We start from the raw sequence: 14,599 nt of genomic DNA, 5'->3' as shown, positions 1-14,599 counted from the left end.
ATGGAAAATTGGACATTGCGTACAATATTGGATCAGCTTGCTGTGACCACTGCCACCAATGGTTATAATCGTAAGTCAAAGACACCATTCGAAACTGTTCAATATGCAATCATTACTGCCGAATTACGTCGAGTTGATTCAATTGGCTATGGATTAATAAACATTGACAACAATAAGTGTTACATTAATGCCAAACTCCAAGCTCTATTCTATCTCAAAACATTCATCAATGCGATCAAAGCGGATGTGGTTAATCATGTACCAGAATGCGATTGTTTTGTGTGCATAGTTCATAGAATCTATTTGGCTACACGGAAGGCACCACAAAATGTAACAAAAGCATGTAAACCAAAGCAATTGGTAAAACGTATAAAGGACATATTTTATCGCCAAAATAATTTTGATTCGAATAAACAACAAGATGCGCATGAGTTTTTGATTAATTTGAATATGGCAATGCAACGCACTTATACTGCCAAGCCAACGACATTGCATGTAAATCCAAAAGCCAATGGCATTTATCTTGGGTCGTTTTACACAACCATCGAATGTCCTCAAACGCAATATGAAAAAACGTTTAATACACATGATTTTGGCATTTTATCGTTAAACATAAACGATGAAAATATTAATAGTGTGCATGAAGCACTCGACGTTTATTTTGAACCGAATAAATTGGAAAATACTTGCACGATTTGCAATCGCGACAAATATAAAACAGACCAAATCGGTACAGCTCCCGAAGTTATCGTTTTACATTTGAAACGATTCGAAGTGGATGGATCTGGGAAAATGACCAAAAACATTGCCATCAATGATCAACTGGACTTAACAAAATATGCAACGCCAACGTGTATAGACATTTTTCCATCACTCCGCTATCGGTTGATTTCAATGGTGTGTCACAAGGGGAACGACTTAGATCACGGCCACTATGTGACGTTGGTATCAAAGAACAGTGGCAACGATGATGATCCAACGAATAAATCATTTTACCTATTCAATGATAAACAATTGTCACTTATTAAAAATACCGAAAGAATTGTCCGTGATGCGTATGTTTTATTTTATGAACGAATTGAATGTACCAATGATGGCCAAACACAAGCAATACCATCAAATGTGAATCAAGTGCCACTGAATGCACCAAATGCCAATCCACAGCCATCCACATCGACATCGGCAGTGGCAGCCGCATGAACATCAGCAGCTACAACGACAACGACAACGACAAAAAAGCCATTGAAACGCCAAAACGAAATGAGAGCAAAACGAGGTGAAACAACAAATAAAAACCTAGAACAATTCACCGTGGTGATGACACTGAATCAATTTTTGCGCGATGAAAAAGTTTTCCCAGACAAACAATGTCTGAGTGATTTAATTAAACGAGTTGTGGTCAATTCCCCAAAAATGTTCAAATTGGCATCGCTTTATGTGCACTTCATATTGAATCAGTTGGTTGAAAATGGTTCCGATGTCGAAATCCGTCGTGAATTTTTGGCCAAATTCAATGCAAACAAATATTTCACAGCATTGAAAGAAACCCCACTCCATACACCAGCATACACATTGGACAATGAATTTCGTGATTTTTTCATCGAAAACGACATCGAAACCAAATTGGATTTCGAAAATGCCAACCAAGTATTGAAATTTGCGATCGAACAATACGACCAAAATGCGAAATTAATCGTGAAAACGCACATGAGACGATACATGCGAAAATATTTCAAAAATTTGGGTGCAACAAAACATCAAATAAACAAAACCATGGATTATCTATGTGACCGAAATTCAACGTGTCGACCAAATGCCAATTTATTGAATCGCTATTTGGAAGAATTGAAACCATTGGTGCCACCACAAGAGGTACAACCACAGCGACGGCGACGACAAACGCCACCACGGCGTGGGCCTCAAAGTGGACGAGGAAGGCGACGAGGTCGGCAACGAGGGCGACGAGGACGGCAACAACAACCGTTGCCAGTGCCACGCGGTTGGTTGATTGAGACGCACAGCAAATTTGAGTGGTAAATTTAATACATATACATACTTTTATTCACATCGTATATTCAATCATTCACCACTAAACTAAATTTCAATTGATGTTAATCTCTTTCTCCATCAAATTTTCTATGACAGGTACAAGTACGTTTACGAATTGTTGAATTTACAACGTGTAATCCATGCGCACAATGCAACCAATCCGCATCGAAATTGGTCATCGTTTGTGGCAGTGCAACAATCAAGCAATGCCAAATATCATGCAAGATTCGATACAGATGGATTCGTACTGCTGACAAATCTCTTGTATGAAGCAGGGACTGGTCAAAAAATCCCATCGCACAGAGGTCCGTGGACGCATGCCCAACACAATGCATTTTGGCGTCGATTTGTAAATTTGGACAAAATCAATAAGCCGAGTCAATAGTTTGACTTTTCATTCACCACCGATGGATATTCAGTTCATTTGAAAATGATTCGGCGATCCAGAAACGTTAACACCAACAATAACAACAAAAACAATGATGATGATGGTGATGATGACAATAATGCAGTTCCGAATCCAGAACAACCGGATCCAGTGCCGCCAATCATTCAACGTGCTTACGATTCAGGACAAATTGAGAGAATTATCGGTTGTGATCCGGGCTACAGAGAATTTGTGGGGGTCGTACGCAAAGATTTAGCGACCGATAATGAAGAAAATTTTCTGAAATCATCGAAAGAGTGGCACCATATGACCGGTTTTTTCGACCGCCAATACAAACTGAAGCGATTTACGGGTGCGTTTGAGAAAAAATGTCGTAAACTGCGAGAAAATCGCGAAATCTATGAGGAAACGCCATCGAAGAAAAGCGCTGACTATCATACCTATCTGGATTACCAGCTGGATGTATTCAATGAATCATGCGAGGTATTTATTTTTTTCTCTCTCTCTTGAGTTGATTTAATTTCATGTTATTGATGTGTGTGTGTCATTCATTCTTAATTTATACAGATAAAGTATCAAAAACGTGTGGTTCGTTTAAAGTTTGATGCATATACACGTACGCAGGTAGCATTGCATGTGTTGGTGAAGCAAATGACAAAAGTCGATCGTAGAATGTCGGATGCTGAGAAAACAGTGATATTGGCATTTGGTGGTGCAAAATTTGCATCAAACTCCCCAATCAAAGGATATCTACGGTGTCCGCATCGTGCATTGCAACAAATGGCACGTGAATATGTATTTGTTTTGCCAATCAACGAACATAATACATCGCGGAAGTGTAGTCGATCAGGACGTAAGCTGAAGAAACGAAGAAGTGTGCCAGAACGTCAATCAAAAGACCGGTAAGTTGTTTTCGATTGGCATACCATTGCCAATCAATGAAATTATTATTATTATTATTATTATTATTGATTGTATTTTCTTTTCTCCATTGTTGAACAAACAAAAAAAATCAGTTTTCTAGTTTGCCCCAACTGTAAACCGGTCGAAGATGGCGTTTTTCACGATCCAATTCAATGGACAGGCAGAGTTCATCGTACTTTCAAAAAGAAACATCAAGAATGGAAATACCGTTCCATATGTACATTCCATCGACCGGTTCCAGAAGCAAATCCAAATCCACAACCAAAACAAAAGAAAAAGAGATACAAGAAGCAGCTGGAACCGAAAACAACAGTTATATTCAATCGCGACATAAATGCAGCGAGAAATATGATTAAAAAGGGATTGTACATGCTGGATCATCTGCCGATGCCAAATTGTTTTCGACCATTCGGGCATCAACTCCATTATTATTTCAACAATTAAAATCAAAAATTAAAAATATAAGCACGGACGTCTACGCGAACATTCTCACAATGGGAATCTCATTGTTTCAAACAATGATACCAAGACCTAGTAGTGGACGATGCTAACAAGTACTAGAAATAGTAAGCATATTAATTTTTCTCTTTTTTTTTCACAGTGATCAGCGATCTCAACACTACCACTGCTACAATGAAATCCCAAATTAAAGCAATGTTGTTGTTGTGGTCATAGATTTTATAAGTATTTACTTTACTTAACTATAAAGTATATACTTTCATCTATAGTTTCATTTTCCATTCCGATCCATTACGCATTGATTAATTTCCATTTTTTCCATTCTTTTCTTCTGATCAACTCTTAGGTAACAGACAATTTCGAAGTTGTTCAACGAAATGCCAAATCGCTTCGACAAAGCTGACACGTCACCAAAATATTTTATACACGTCGAGTAGCATTGACTGGACTCGTACAAATGCTCAGAATTGCGCTTTCCTTTCATCACGTTAGTTAAACACGATTCAGTTTTGTTTCTAGAAATACAGTACAAAGAACATCCGCTGGCGTAAGTATTTTCATCTGATCCACAAACTCCATCGTCCAGGAATGGTGTAATAGATCTGTTGCTGTGCAATTGCTACAGTTATTCCAAATATTGAAATTTGATTCTTCATTTTAATTTAACAATCAAAACAACAACAAAATTGTATCGACACGCTTGATGTTTTTGTTCTATACACACCAATAATGTTTATCTATGTATTCATACAATCACAAACCCCTCTCCTGTCTGACCAGCTATGGATATATAGCAACGTAATAAATAAAGATGTGTGTTTTATTATGGGAAGTACCCAGTTTAAATTTTAAACCTTAAAACATATAATTTACTGATATATTTTTTTTATAAAAGTATATGTACAAATCTCTCTAGAGATGATTTATTAGTCCTCTAAATATCTTTATTGCGTTTCTGTACAAAGACGAAAAATAAATGTAAATTGCTGTCGTACCAAGAGGAAGATGAGATTGACATAAGAAATTAAGCAGAACAGATTATTTAATAAAAGATAAGAGTTATTTTCAGTTTATTTGTTTGTTTATTTTATAGTTATTTTTAGTTAGGCCTTGACAAAAAAAAATGTGATTCATACAATTTATTTCATAGAACTAAAGATTATCGTATGACTTTGACCTTCAAAAAAGATCAGAATCACATTGCGGTTGAGTAAAACTAGTATTAATATCTCTGCAAAAAAACATTTAGTTAGAACAAAAGTTTAATAATGTTTCTAAATAATGTGCATTTATTCTTGACTACTGCCAGGGCATGCTCCGTCAGATACTTTGCGTAAATTTTTATCTTTTTCTTGCTCGCATTTAAGCTCGCAGTTGTTGCTGTATGTTATGCCATCTGATCCACATAGTGGCCGATACTCCAACGTACACACGCATGCACCGCATTTGCCTTCTTTTATCTTGGTTATGCTTTGATCCACATTTTGGGCACATTTCAGTGTACAATCATTTCCATAGGTCTTTCCATTCGACGCGCAAACATGACTACATTTATCTGTGCAAATACACGGCGATGGGCCACATTCACCATCGAATACTTCAGTTAAACAAGATTCATTCTCGTTTCGATACAACGAATCACAAAATAGATAACATCCACTATCATAGGTTTTGCCATCGGATCCACACACTTTTTCGTTTTCTTTCGGTTGTATGCACGTACAACAATTGGCTATATTTGTTGTTGCTGCCAAAATAATTCCAACGAACACTATTAGATTTCTCATTTTTACTGATTTCGTTCCAAAGACCGAACACAAACTGAAATAAATTTCATTAAAGTTGTGACTTTTATAGCAAAATTGTCGGTTCGTGACAGTCATATTCAAATATGTATAAAATCAAATTATACTTGGTTTTTATTCGACGGTGACGTTATTTACAATCGTGTTTGAACGATATTGTTTTTGTCATGAATTTTTAGCACGATAGTAAATTTAAATTGACAAAACTTTGTTGTTTCTATTTGAAATGTATGAACATTTTATTTTTAAAATTGTTGTGCTCTTTGAAAGATAAAAAGTGAATAAATGTATCGAACTCATATTATAGAATAAAAGGGAAGCAACTATGGAATGTATGCAATCACTATGTAAATACTTGATTTTGGCATCTTATTCATATCGTAATATATCCACAACATAAAACGTACTGTTTAATTTGAATGGTATACTCATCAGTCAATTATAATAATCAACATCTGGGAAGAGACAATAGATTCAAAACGATTGACACTATGATATTTCATGTCAAATTTCACGTAACCTTACACCTGGCTGTATCATATGCAATTTCGTCGATTTTATCAAGAAAACCGCAAGCAATCATCATTTACAATTAATCACATCCTCATATGGCAAACAAGTGCCATCGCATAACAGATTTCTATTTCCTGTATGTCTCAAGTGTATCTAAAATGACATTTGGATGGTAATTTGGTATTTAATCTGTAATTCAAAATCCAGACATTCCAATTGAATATAGCTTTGGGTGTGGAATAGTTACATGTTTGTGGTCTTTTTATGAACTTCATATTTGACTTCAAAGTGAAACTAATGCTTACGTTTTGATTCATCCAACACCGTCTTTGAAACATGCGTCATCAAGTTTAATGAAAATTGCATTGATTGCTTTAAGTATAATGTAAATTGCAGCAACTTTAACAAAAGTATTTTGCAGAGATTTTGTAACCGCCAAAGAAGAAATTGGAAGAATATGAGAGCGAAAGTAAAATAGAAACAGAAATTCAAAAGAGAAAACTCACTCAAGTTGATCCGAATTCCGATTTAATTAAATTTCACAATAAAACGAAAAATCAAATTTCTTGCTTCACAAAGTGGCTTGATTAGCACGCCAAATTAAATAAGTAAAAAATTTTCAACAACTTATCGTTTCGATATATCGAAAATGCCAACAAATATACACATCCGAATTTTATGATGAATATATATTTTTCCGTGGCATGTAAAATGTCTGATTTGAAATTCATTTCAGCGAAAATGTGCAGTGATTGAATCGTAGCCAATAGTGCTACCGCCTTTGGAAAAACCAAAAACAACAGCAATGTTTCGGTCCAGTGAAATTCAGTGTTACCATTGGATGACGTTATTTAGCTGGTGCAAATAGAGCAAAGAAAAGTCAAGGCCCTTTTCGAGTCGATTCGTACGAGGGTTTTTATATGGTTTCAACAGAGAGGCACCGGAAAATAAATAGTTTAGCTGAATGAAATCTCTGAAAAATAAATTGACTCATTACAATTGTATTTTTCTCACTCAATATTTTGAATGAAAATACATGTCTGGGAAATTTTTCGAAACAAATTGAATTTATTTAAAAAAATTAAAGTTCTCAGCGGTTTGCGTTCGAAAAATAATGTTTACAAAAATAAATATGGAATAAACAGAATGAGTAAAACAACCCGACACACAACTAAGCCGACGGTTCTAATAATTTTAATAAGGCTGATCTTCAACCCCACTCGATTCGACAGTGAATGATTTACACGAAAAATTGGATAGAGCACGTACATAGACTTTTATACTGAGGTTAGTTCGCGTTCACAATATATCGTGATGTGTCATCCGTATCGATGTCAATAGAAACTAATCTCTCTATTCCGCTGAAATGTTATTAAATAGAGTACTTTGTGTTCATTTTCTGCCACTTGCGGGCCATCGTATCAGTTTTTAAGTACAAATAACATCATAATCACTTTTTATACAAATGACTAATTTTGGTCGGATTGGTATGAAGAACTGTTGTTCTCAAACAATGTATAATATTCATATTTAATATTGAAAACGACACGAGTATTGATTGCTAATCCTTGGTCTTCTACAAACGCCAACTAAATGACGTGCGTGCGTTTTTAATAAACTCACACACGCATCACGCATCAAAATTCAATTGCCCAAAAAAAAATGGTTTGAATGCGTTGGCCTATCCAGAAACCCACAATAGAAAAAAACTGACTAATAAAAATTATTATAAAAGACCAGAAAAAGGACAATCGTGGTGTTCAATGCTCTCTTATATGAGAATATGTCTATTAATAAGAGATTATGTATCGTTGATTTGCACCATTTTCACACATGAACATACACAGCCACCGAAAAGTAAATCTCCCTTAGTTCTCCGTTTATTGGTTTCGTTTTAACATCCACAAACTGTCAATCAATCGTTTGATTTTGAGAAGCGATGACGAATATTTGACACCCGTTAACTCGAATCGTGTTCGGGTGCTAGATTTTACAGGAATGAACACGGAAATAATTTTCAACAGATTATCGATTTATTCAATTTATACATGGCCCATAACCGTAGTATAGTTCTAATGAAGTGCGAAAGAATCTGTGGGAATTTTTGTGATTAGAATCGCCGCAGCCCCAGAATAAAAAAAATGTGATCGAATCAGATTTTTTTTTCGCTTTCAATCGAAAAAGGGGGAAATTTAATTTTAAATTCAATCTGAATTTTATAGGTGATATTTATTTTTATGGAAAAAATCGTGTAGTTTAAATCAAAAAAAATCTGGGAAAATATGATTCTTCTTGTCACTCGTCCAGATTACTTCGATAAAATTGTTGCTCTAAAGTTAAAAGCAGTTCAGTTTAATGCAGTATTTTTGGTTTCATTTTTCTCATGAATGTGCTCAGATTGGTAATTCGACGAGTATGTGTCCACATGTGAGCAATAAGTTCTGGTTGTCATTAAATTAGCACGTGACCACCGCAAATCATATTGCACTTTTTTTGTCCAAACCACAAAAAAATGTCAGCGGTGGTGATGGCAACCATGGAAACGATGTTACATAGAGAAAAATGAGAAACAGACAGAAAAAAGTAATTTGATGAGCTTAAAATATGCTATGAATGGATGGTGCTACCGAAAATGTTCGAATGATGATAATGCATTGAAATGAACAAAAGCCATTTTTCCGTCAATATTTCAAATAAAATTTGTCACTCAAAATACCGAAAACACTTGAAAATAACAAGGAAAAAACGATTGTTATCCGGCAGGAAAAGACAGATTATTCACTTCGAGCCAAACCACAAAAGATATTTCACTTTTTTTCGTCTCTGTGACACATTATTATTGACAAAAGCCACCAAAACTCAATTATTCCGCATGCGGATTTATTTTCTTCTTTGATACGCTACACAAGTACCAGCTCGATTATGAAACTCGAAACTCTCGCACACAAAAAAAATGGAGAAAAATGTCTTTGATTGAATTTTTTTCGGCATCTTTTTCGTGTTTACCAAGCGGATTTCAATGTGATGAATGGGCACTTTACACAACAGTTATCGAAAAGTTTTCACGTTTTGCGTCTTTTTTTCTGCCGTCAATACCGCGAGCGATAAAGTCAAAGGTAAACATAGACAGAACTTTAAAAGTGAAGTCGATGCCAAGCAGCACAAAAGAATTAAAATATTTTCACAAATTGTGCTAAAATGAACACCTCTATCGTTATTGTGTAGTAGTGGCCGATGCCGCGCTTTAAAAAGATTTAATATACTATACAAGACACCCACCTTCGCGTCTTTGAACCATGAAAAATATACTTGCTTTGTGTATTATACAAAGAAAAGTCATGAAAAGCGCCTACATTTATGCAATCTGCGCATTTTAGCATGAACGCTTCTTTGTCATGAAAACCAAACTGTAATTGCATTGTACGTACGAAAATCAAAATTAATTGGATCGCCCGATGCCATTGAAAAAGGTGAACATTCGCAAATTCGAAGCATGGTATATCATTTTTAATGATGCAATCATAGCAGATTCAAAAGCAAATTCTCATGCCAAAGAGTCTGCTTCACTAAGAAAATCAACATTCAAGACAAAATCAGAATTGATCAGAATTTATCATTGAATTTCCATTTGTTAATTGTTTTTAGTCGATAGATGAGTAATTATTAATTAGAGATAAAATTATGAGTCATCCGCAAAACGTACACACATGAACAAAAAAGCAACATGCAACTGTTGACACTGACACAATAACGACGAGCCCCAGCATACATATTCATTGAACGAATTGTATCAGCAGTGGCAATGCCAATACATGATTACCATTTGTCCAGTTTATCTGTCGATTCATCGTGTGCTAAAGTACTTGTCTGCGTTTATAGCAGACAGTAAATTCATACAATGGTCGATCACGCTCAATGGCGAATCGTCACCTCACAGCATTTGTGACGCGTAAATTAAATGCATACACCGCCACTCTCTACACAGTCTCTCCACCCGTAGACGTTCAATGAGAGTGAGTGAATGCAAATATTGTTGGGGTCATCATAAAAAAAAAGACTTTTCGTGCGTTTCAATCATGGAAATAAAGCTGACACAGGTGCACAAAATCAGATTCACTAAGGTCTCATTGACAATTTCTCATTTGAATTGTATCTAACATCATGACTGAAGGCACGATTATGATTTAGTGTCTCATTCTTTCCTTCGCTGAAAAAAATGCAGCAACAATATATGCCAACATATGAATGAAATAAATAAAAATATTCTTCTTCCAAAGTCGAAATGATAAAACATTTCCGTTCTTATTATTTTTGCGCGCAAATCGTGGGAAAAGTTGTGCAATTCTGCCAAGTTCATTGTTAGCTAGATTGCATGAACAAAAAAATAATTACGCATTAACAAAATTGTTTCTATTAACATCGAATAGTTGTTTTTTTCACGAAAAAAAGTGAAACTGTTCGTTTCGTGTTATTTTTCTTCATGTTAATTTTGCACGATTTAAAAACATTGAGTGTCTTATGTTCGTCCGCTAAAATTCAATCGAAAACTGGCCGTACCAATTGTTTACATATGAAAATACCGTTTTGCGCGCGCGAGTGAGAATGAATGTGCAAAGCAAAAGTGCCTGATTTCATTTAAACATCACAATTTGTCTACGATCGAAAAAAAATGCGCGCCACTGACTTTTCAGCTGTTTATATTAAGTTTTTTGGTTCATTTGCAACTGGAACGGTTAGTAAACAAAACACAGTGCACAAATCGTGTAAGCAATATTTCCTTTGTGTTTATATTTCGCGACGCGGACGAATGACACATTTTGCTCTCGATATAATCTTTGCGAAGGAGAAAATGAGACAAACTGATCTTTTTTTGCGGCAATTAAAATGGGAACAAAGAACACATTTTGCCATATTCGGTATGTCCCGTTTTGCTTTGCACATTTACACTGTTTGTGTTGGAAACTCGATTCGAATCGGCCAGCCAATTTGGAGTCGAAATTGATAAACAAAGTAAATAAACATCTATCAGCTATTGTTTTGCATGCGCTGCCTTTGCCGAGAACATTTACAATTCGCTGATTTTTGAAGTGCTGATGTTTTTTTTTTACGTTATCTACTATTTTGTGCGTATTTTGAATTTATAAACAAGCCCTCTCAATTATCGGACCACAATTTACAGTTATGGACGATGCGCGTGTATTTCTGACTTCTGTTGACTCAATTTGGAAATTTGCCAAGTAATTACATGCTGTCGTAATCCTAATTAATACGACGAATCACAACAATCAGAAATTAGCTGAGCGTTGTCATTTGATCGAAAAATAAACAAATTTCGTCGCAAATTTACAACCATATATTTTGCACGCAGCATGAAATCTATCATGTTATTTCAGCCACTAAAAACTTTAACATAGTAATATAGTACGTTGTATGTCATTTCCAACCACAAACAGATGCCCACTATTTATAATTTACGAATGGAATGAATCACACTTTATGTGCATTCTAAAATTTCGGTGCCCACTAAATGATTTTTTTTTATCTGGGTGTAAAGCAAAAAAAAAAAATCGGCAGCGATTATCGTCCCGTTAAAATATTGCAAAGCAAGCTACTTGCATTTACGAGTTTATAAAACAAATGAAGTCAACGATTTACTGTTTGTTAACCCAAATAGTCTCGAATTATCTAGTAAGAGATTTTTTGTATCAAAGGAAAGAACACTCTATTCGATCATTGCTGGTCGATATTAGTTTTAGTGGACAAAAGATGGCATGGAATATAAGATCAAGGAACGAAATAGGGTTAAAAACATGCCTCCACACTTGAAGTCATATATTTGAATTGTTTTCATTGTTTGTCACATAATTTAAAACGGAATTGTCATCTAAAATATATGGAAAAAATGTTCACATGAGGCAGTTAAAATCCTACATATATCATTCAAGATAAAAATTTCGCTCAATACGGAAATAAATTACAGCGAAAGATGTAAAAGGTGCTTTAATATATAATTCTGTTCTGCTTCTGCATGCGTTTTGAAATGATTGAGTTTCATTTATTTCATAAGAAAATACGATAAATTTTATGTGGAATGGAATATCATTGACTCATTGTTTTATAGATTTCACTGAATTTCGTTGAACTTTGAAATTCAATTACATTTAACAGAAAATACTTGTTCCTCGCACATTTTTCACAATTTTTCTATGGCAAGAAATGTGATGTGTATCGGTTTCGTGTAAATATCCGAGTGAGAATGTTCTGGTCAAATCGTTTAGCAGTGAGAATTTCTGAACATCATATTGCATTTCATCTCAGATTTTAATTATGAAGAAAAAATGTTTGTACTTAGAACCAGTTGAATACTATTCCGCATTCTTTCATTAGAGTAAATCACACTTAAATTTCATTGTTCAAATTGATGTGATTTCTAAATGCAATATTTCAAATATCACCAAGATATTACGTAAATTTTGCTCGCAGGTGTCAGTCGGTTTGAATTTTTTTTACTATTGCATTCAACTCGGTTGTTTGAACAAATAAAAAGTGTTAAATAAGTGTGTTTTAAATTATAGCTGTCTAATTAGAAGGTATTTAGTAATTGTTCACCGTTTTCAACAATATTTCGTCGAAAAAAGGAGAGACGCAAATCTATTGATTCTGTGTGTTGAAATAAAGAATCTTACAAAGGTTTTTACGGCGATTGTGTATCAATGACGTCGTCATTTTCCGCGGAATTAGTCATTTATGACATGTTCCATACTGTATATAATAACTGCAGTTGGTCAAGGTTTTCAAAACGCAATAAGTACGAAGAACTTATCAAATAATAAATCAATATGATGTTAGACGTTGATGCAGTCAGTGCCAGTCAGACGTAACGAAAATGGTATTGAAAAATGCGAAATATATGGTCAAATGTGCTTGTGTAAATGGTCATAATTGCGAATCGAAACTCATCAGCTGTCAATAAAAATTAAATTCACTGACACATACACAACCGAGACGGTGGCCGTGCACCGATTCAAAATTGCACTTTACATTGAAAATTGAAAATACCGATCAAAACAAAATAAACAAAGTAAAACACGTTACATCAGCTGATATTGCTGTTTTTCCTTCTTCAATCGAATCGGTCTGTAAGCCAAGCACCCAAGTAAGCACAAATAAATTTCGATTTCCCGACCGATCAGACAGACAACAAAAACGTGTAAACTGGCTGCACAGCACACGGTTGTGATAATTCAAGCAAATATGACGTTATTGTTTTTACTATAAACTCGTTGTGTATTTAATTCATTTTTGAAACGGAAAAAAGTAGTAAATATATACCTTGTTTGGGTTCGTTCATTCATTAAGTCAGCCGTTTTTTTTATTTGGAAAGTTTTACGTTTAATTAACGAACGGGAATTGACTATATCGTCAGGCAAATGAGGAAGAGGAATTGCATTTCGAAATGTCTTTTTTTCAACTCAAAAATAAATTGAAACTGATAATTGTCATTTGATGTTTACTGCGTTGCAGTCGATAAATCATTCAATTAAAATTGTTTTGCAATGACGTCCTTATATCAAAACTACGATTGATTCGTTCGATGGCTCGTTTAGTCTATTTATGGATCGGAGCACATGTATATAAAGAAATGAAGGGAAAAAGTAGTGAATTCCATGATTATATGTGATTCATGAGAATTCTGAGTAATTTGACAAAATTGATGATTACATTTTTGAAATGGACATCTGAGTATGAGGTTCGGCATTATCTTTGTGATTCATGAGCTGTGCACAGCAATTGTTTATGCCTTCTCGAGCGTAAAATGTTCCGAGCAAAACTGTTGAAATGCATTTCGATGACTGTGTGTTTCAGTATCAAGGTCGAAATAAACAGTTATTCGTTGATTAACAAAAAATTGACATGGATATAGAAAATAGGACATAAAATTGGCGCACTTTTGTCATTGCATTCAATTGGAATGACATAAGGAAATCCGATTAAATCTCTTCTTTTTTTCACTGTCCCCAATTTATTCGATTTTATTTCACTTCCGAAACAAAAAATAAAACAAAATAACAACGCTTTTGATACAGTTAATTATCGCGCTGTTTACTGCGCCTGTTTATTTTTATCAAAAAAGAATCCAGAAGCACAATTGCTATTTTACATATACAAAAATGGCCTTAATTTCAATGTATCGCTCTCTAGAATTAGAAAATTGTTAATGTTAAAAACTGTTGCATTTCACTATATTCACATCTGCCTATAGCGAGACTTTTTTTTATGCCTGTTTCGGTGGTCTTAACTGTTTCGTCACAACTTACGTTTACATTCTTTTATGTCGCTCTTTTATATGCTTAAATGACAATTGAATGGGTAAGAATAATCATGAGCTCCAAATATTATTTAAAAAAATACTGATACAAGACGATGAATTAAAATAAATGAGATACTAACTCGCGTTTAA

General features: G+C 34.6%; 3 protein-coding genes across 3 annotated transcripts; 2 read left to right on the top strand and 1 right to left on the bottom strand.

The window, feature by feature from the left end:
* On the top strand, positions 1-1,200 carry LOC116340521 (ubiquitin carboxyl-terminal hydrolase 36-like). Its single transcript, XM_031767068.1, has one exon. It carries the CDS (start codon positions 1-3, stop codon positions 1,198-1,200), a length of 1,200 nt encoding a protein of 399 aa, XP_031622928.1.
* On the top strand, positions 1,027-4,785 carry LOC116340757. The gene is made up of 5 exons (XM_031767405.1): positions 1,027-2,033; positions 2,146-2,920; positions 3,005-3,339; positions 3,454-3,927; positions 4,167-4,785. The coding sequence occupies exons 2-4, from the start codon at positions 2,480-2,482 to the stop codon at positions 3,803-3,805; spliced, it is 1,128 nt and encodes a 375-aa protein (XP_031623265.1). The 5' UTR covers positions 1,027-2,033; positions 2,146-2,479; the 3' UTR covers positions 3,806-3,927; positions 4,167-4,785.
* A 136-nt stretch (positions 4,786-4,921) lies between these two features.
* Positions 4,922-5,627, bottom strand: LOC116341211 (ovomucoid-like). Its single transcript, XM_031768140.1, has one exon. It carries the CDS (start codon positions 5,605-5,607, stop codon positions 5,110-5,112), a length of 498 nt encoding a protein of 165 aa, XP_031624000.1. The 5' UTR covers positions 5,608-5,627; the 3' UTR covers positions 4,922-5,109.
* Positions 5,628-14,599: the final 8,972 nt, after the last annotated feature.

Source organism: Contarinia nasturtii, unplaced genomic scaffold (genome assembly GCF_009176525.2).
Source record: "Contarinia nasturtii isolate CC-2019 unplaced genomic scaffold, AAFC_CNas_1.1 Cnas_scaffold_695, whole genome shotgun sequence".
In the NCBI taxonomy this organism is placed as follows: Eukaryota; Metazoa; Arthropoda; class Insecta; order Diptera; family Cecidomyiidae; genus Contarinia; species Contarinia nasturtii.
The sequence above is the reverse complement of the archived record's forward strand: the minus strand, read 5'-3'. Positions and strand labels throughout refer to the sequence as shown.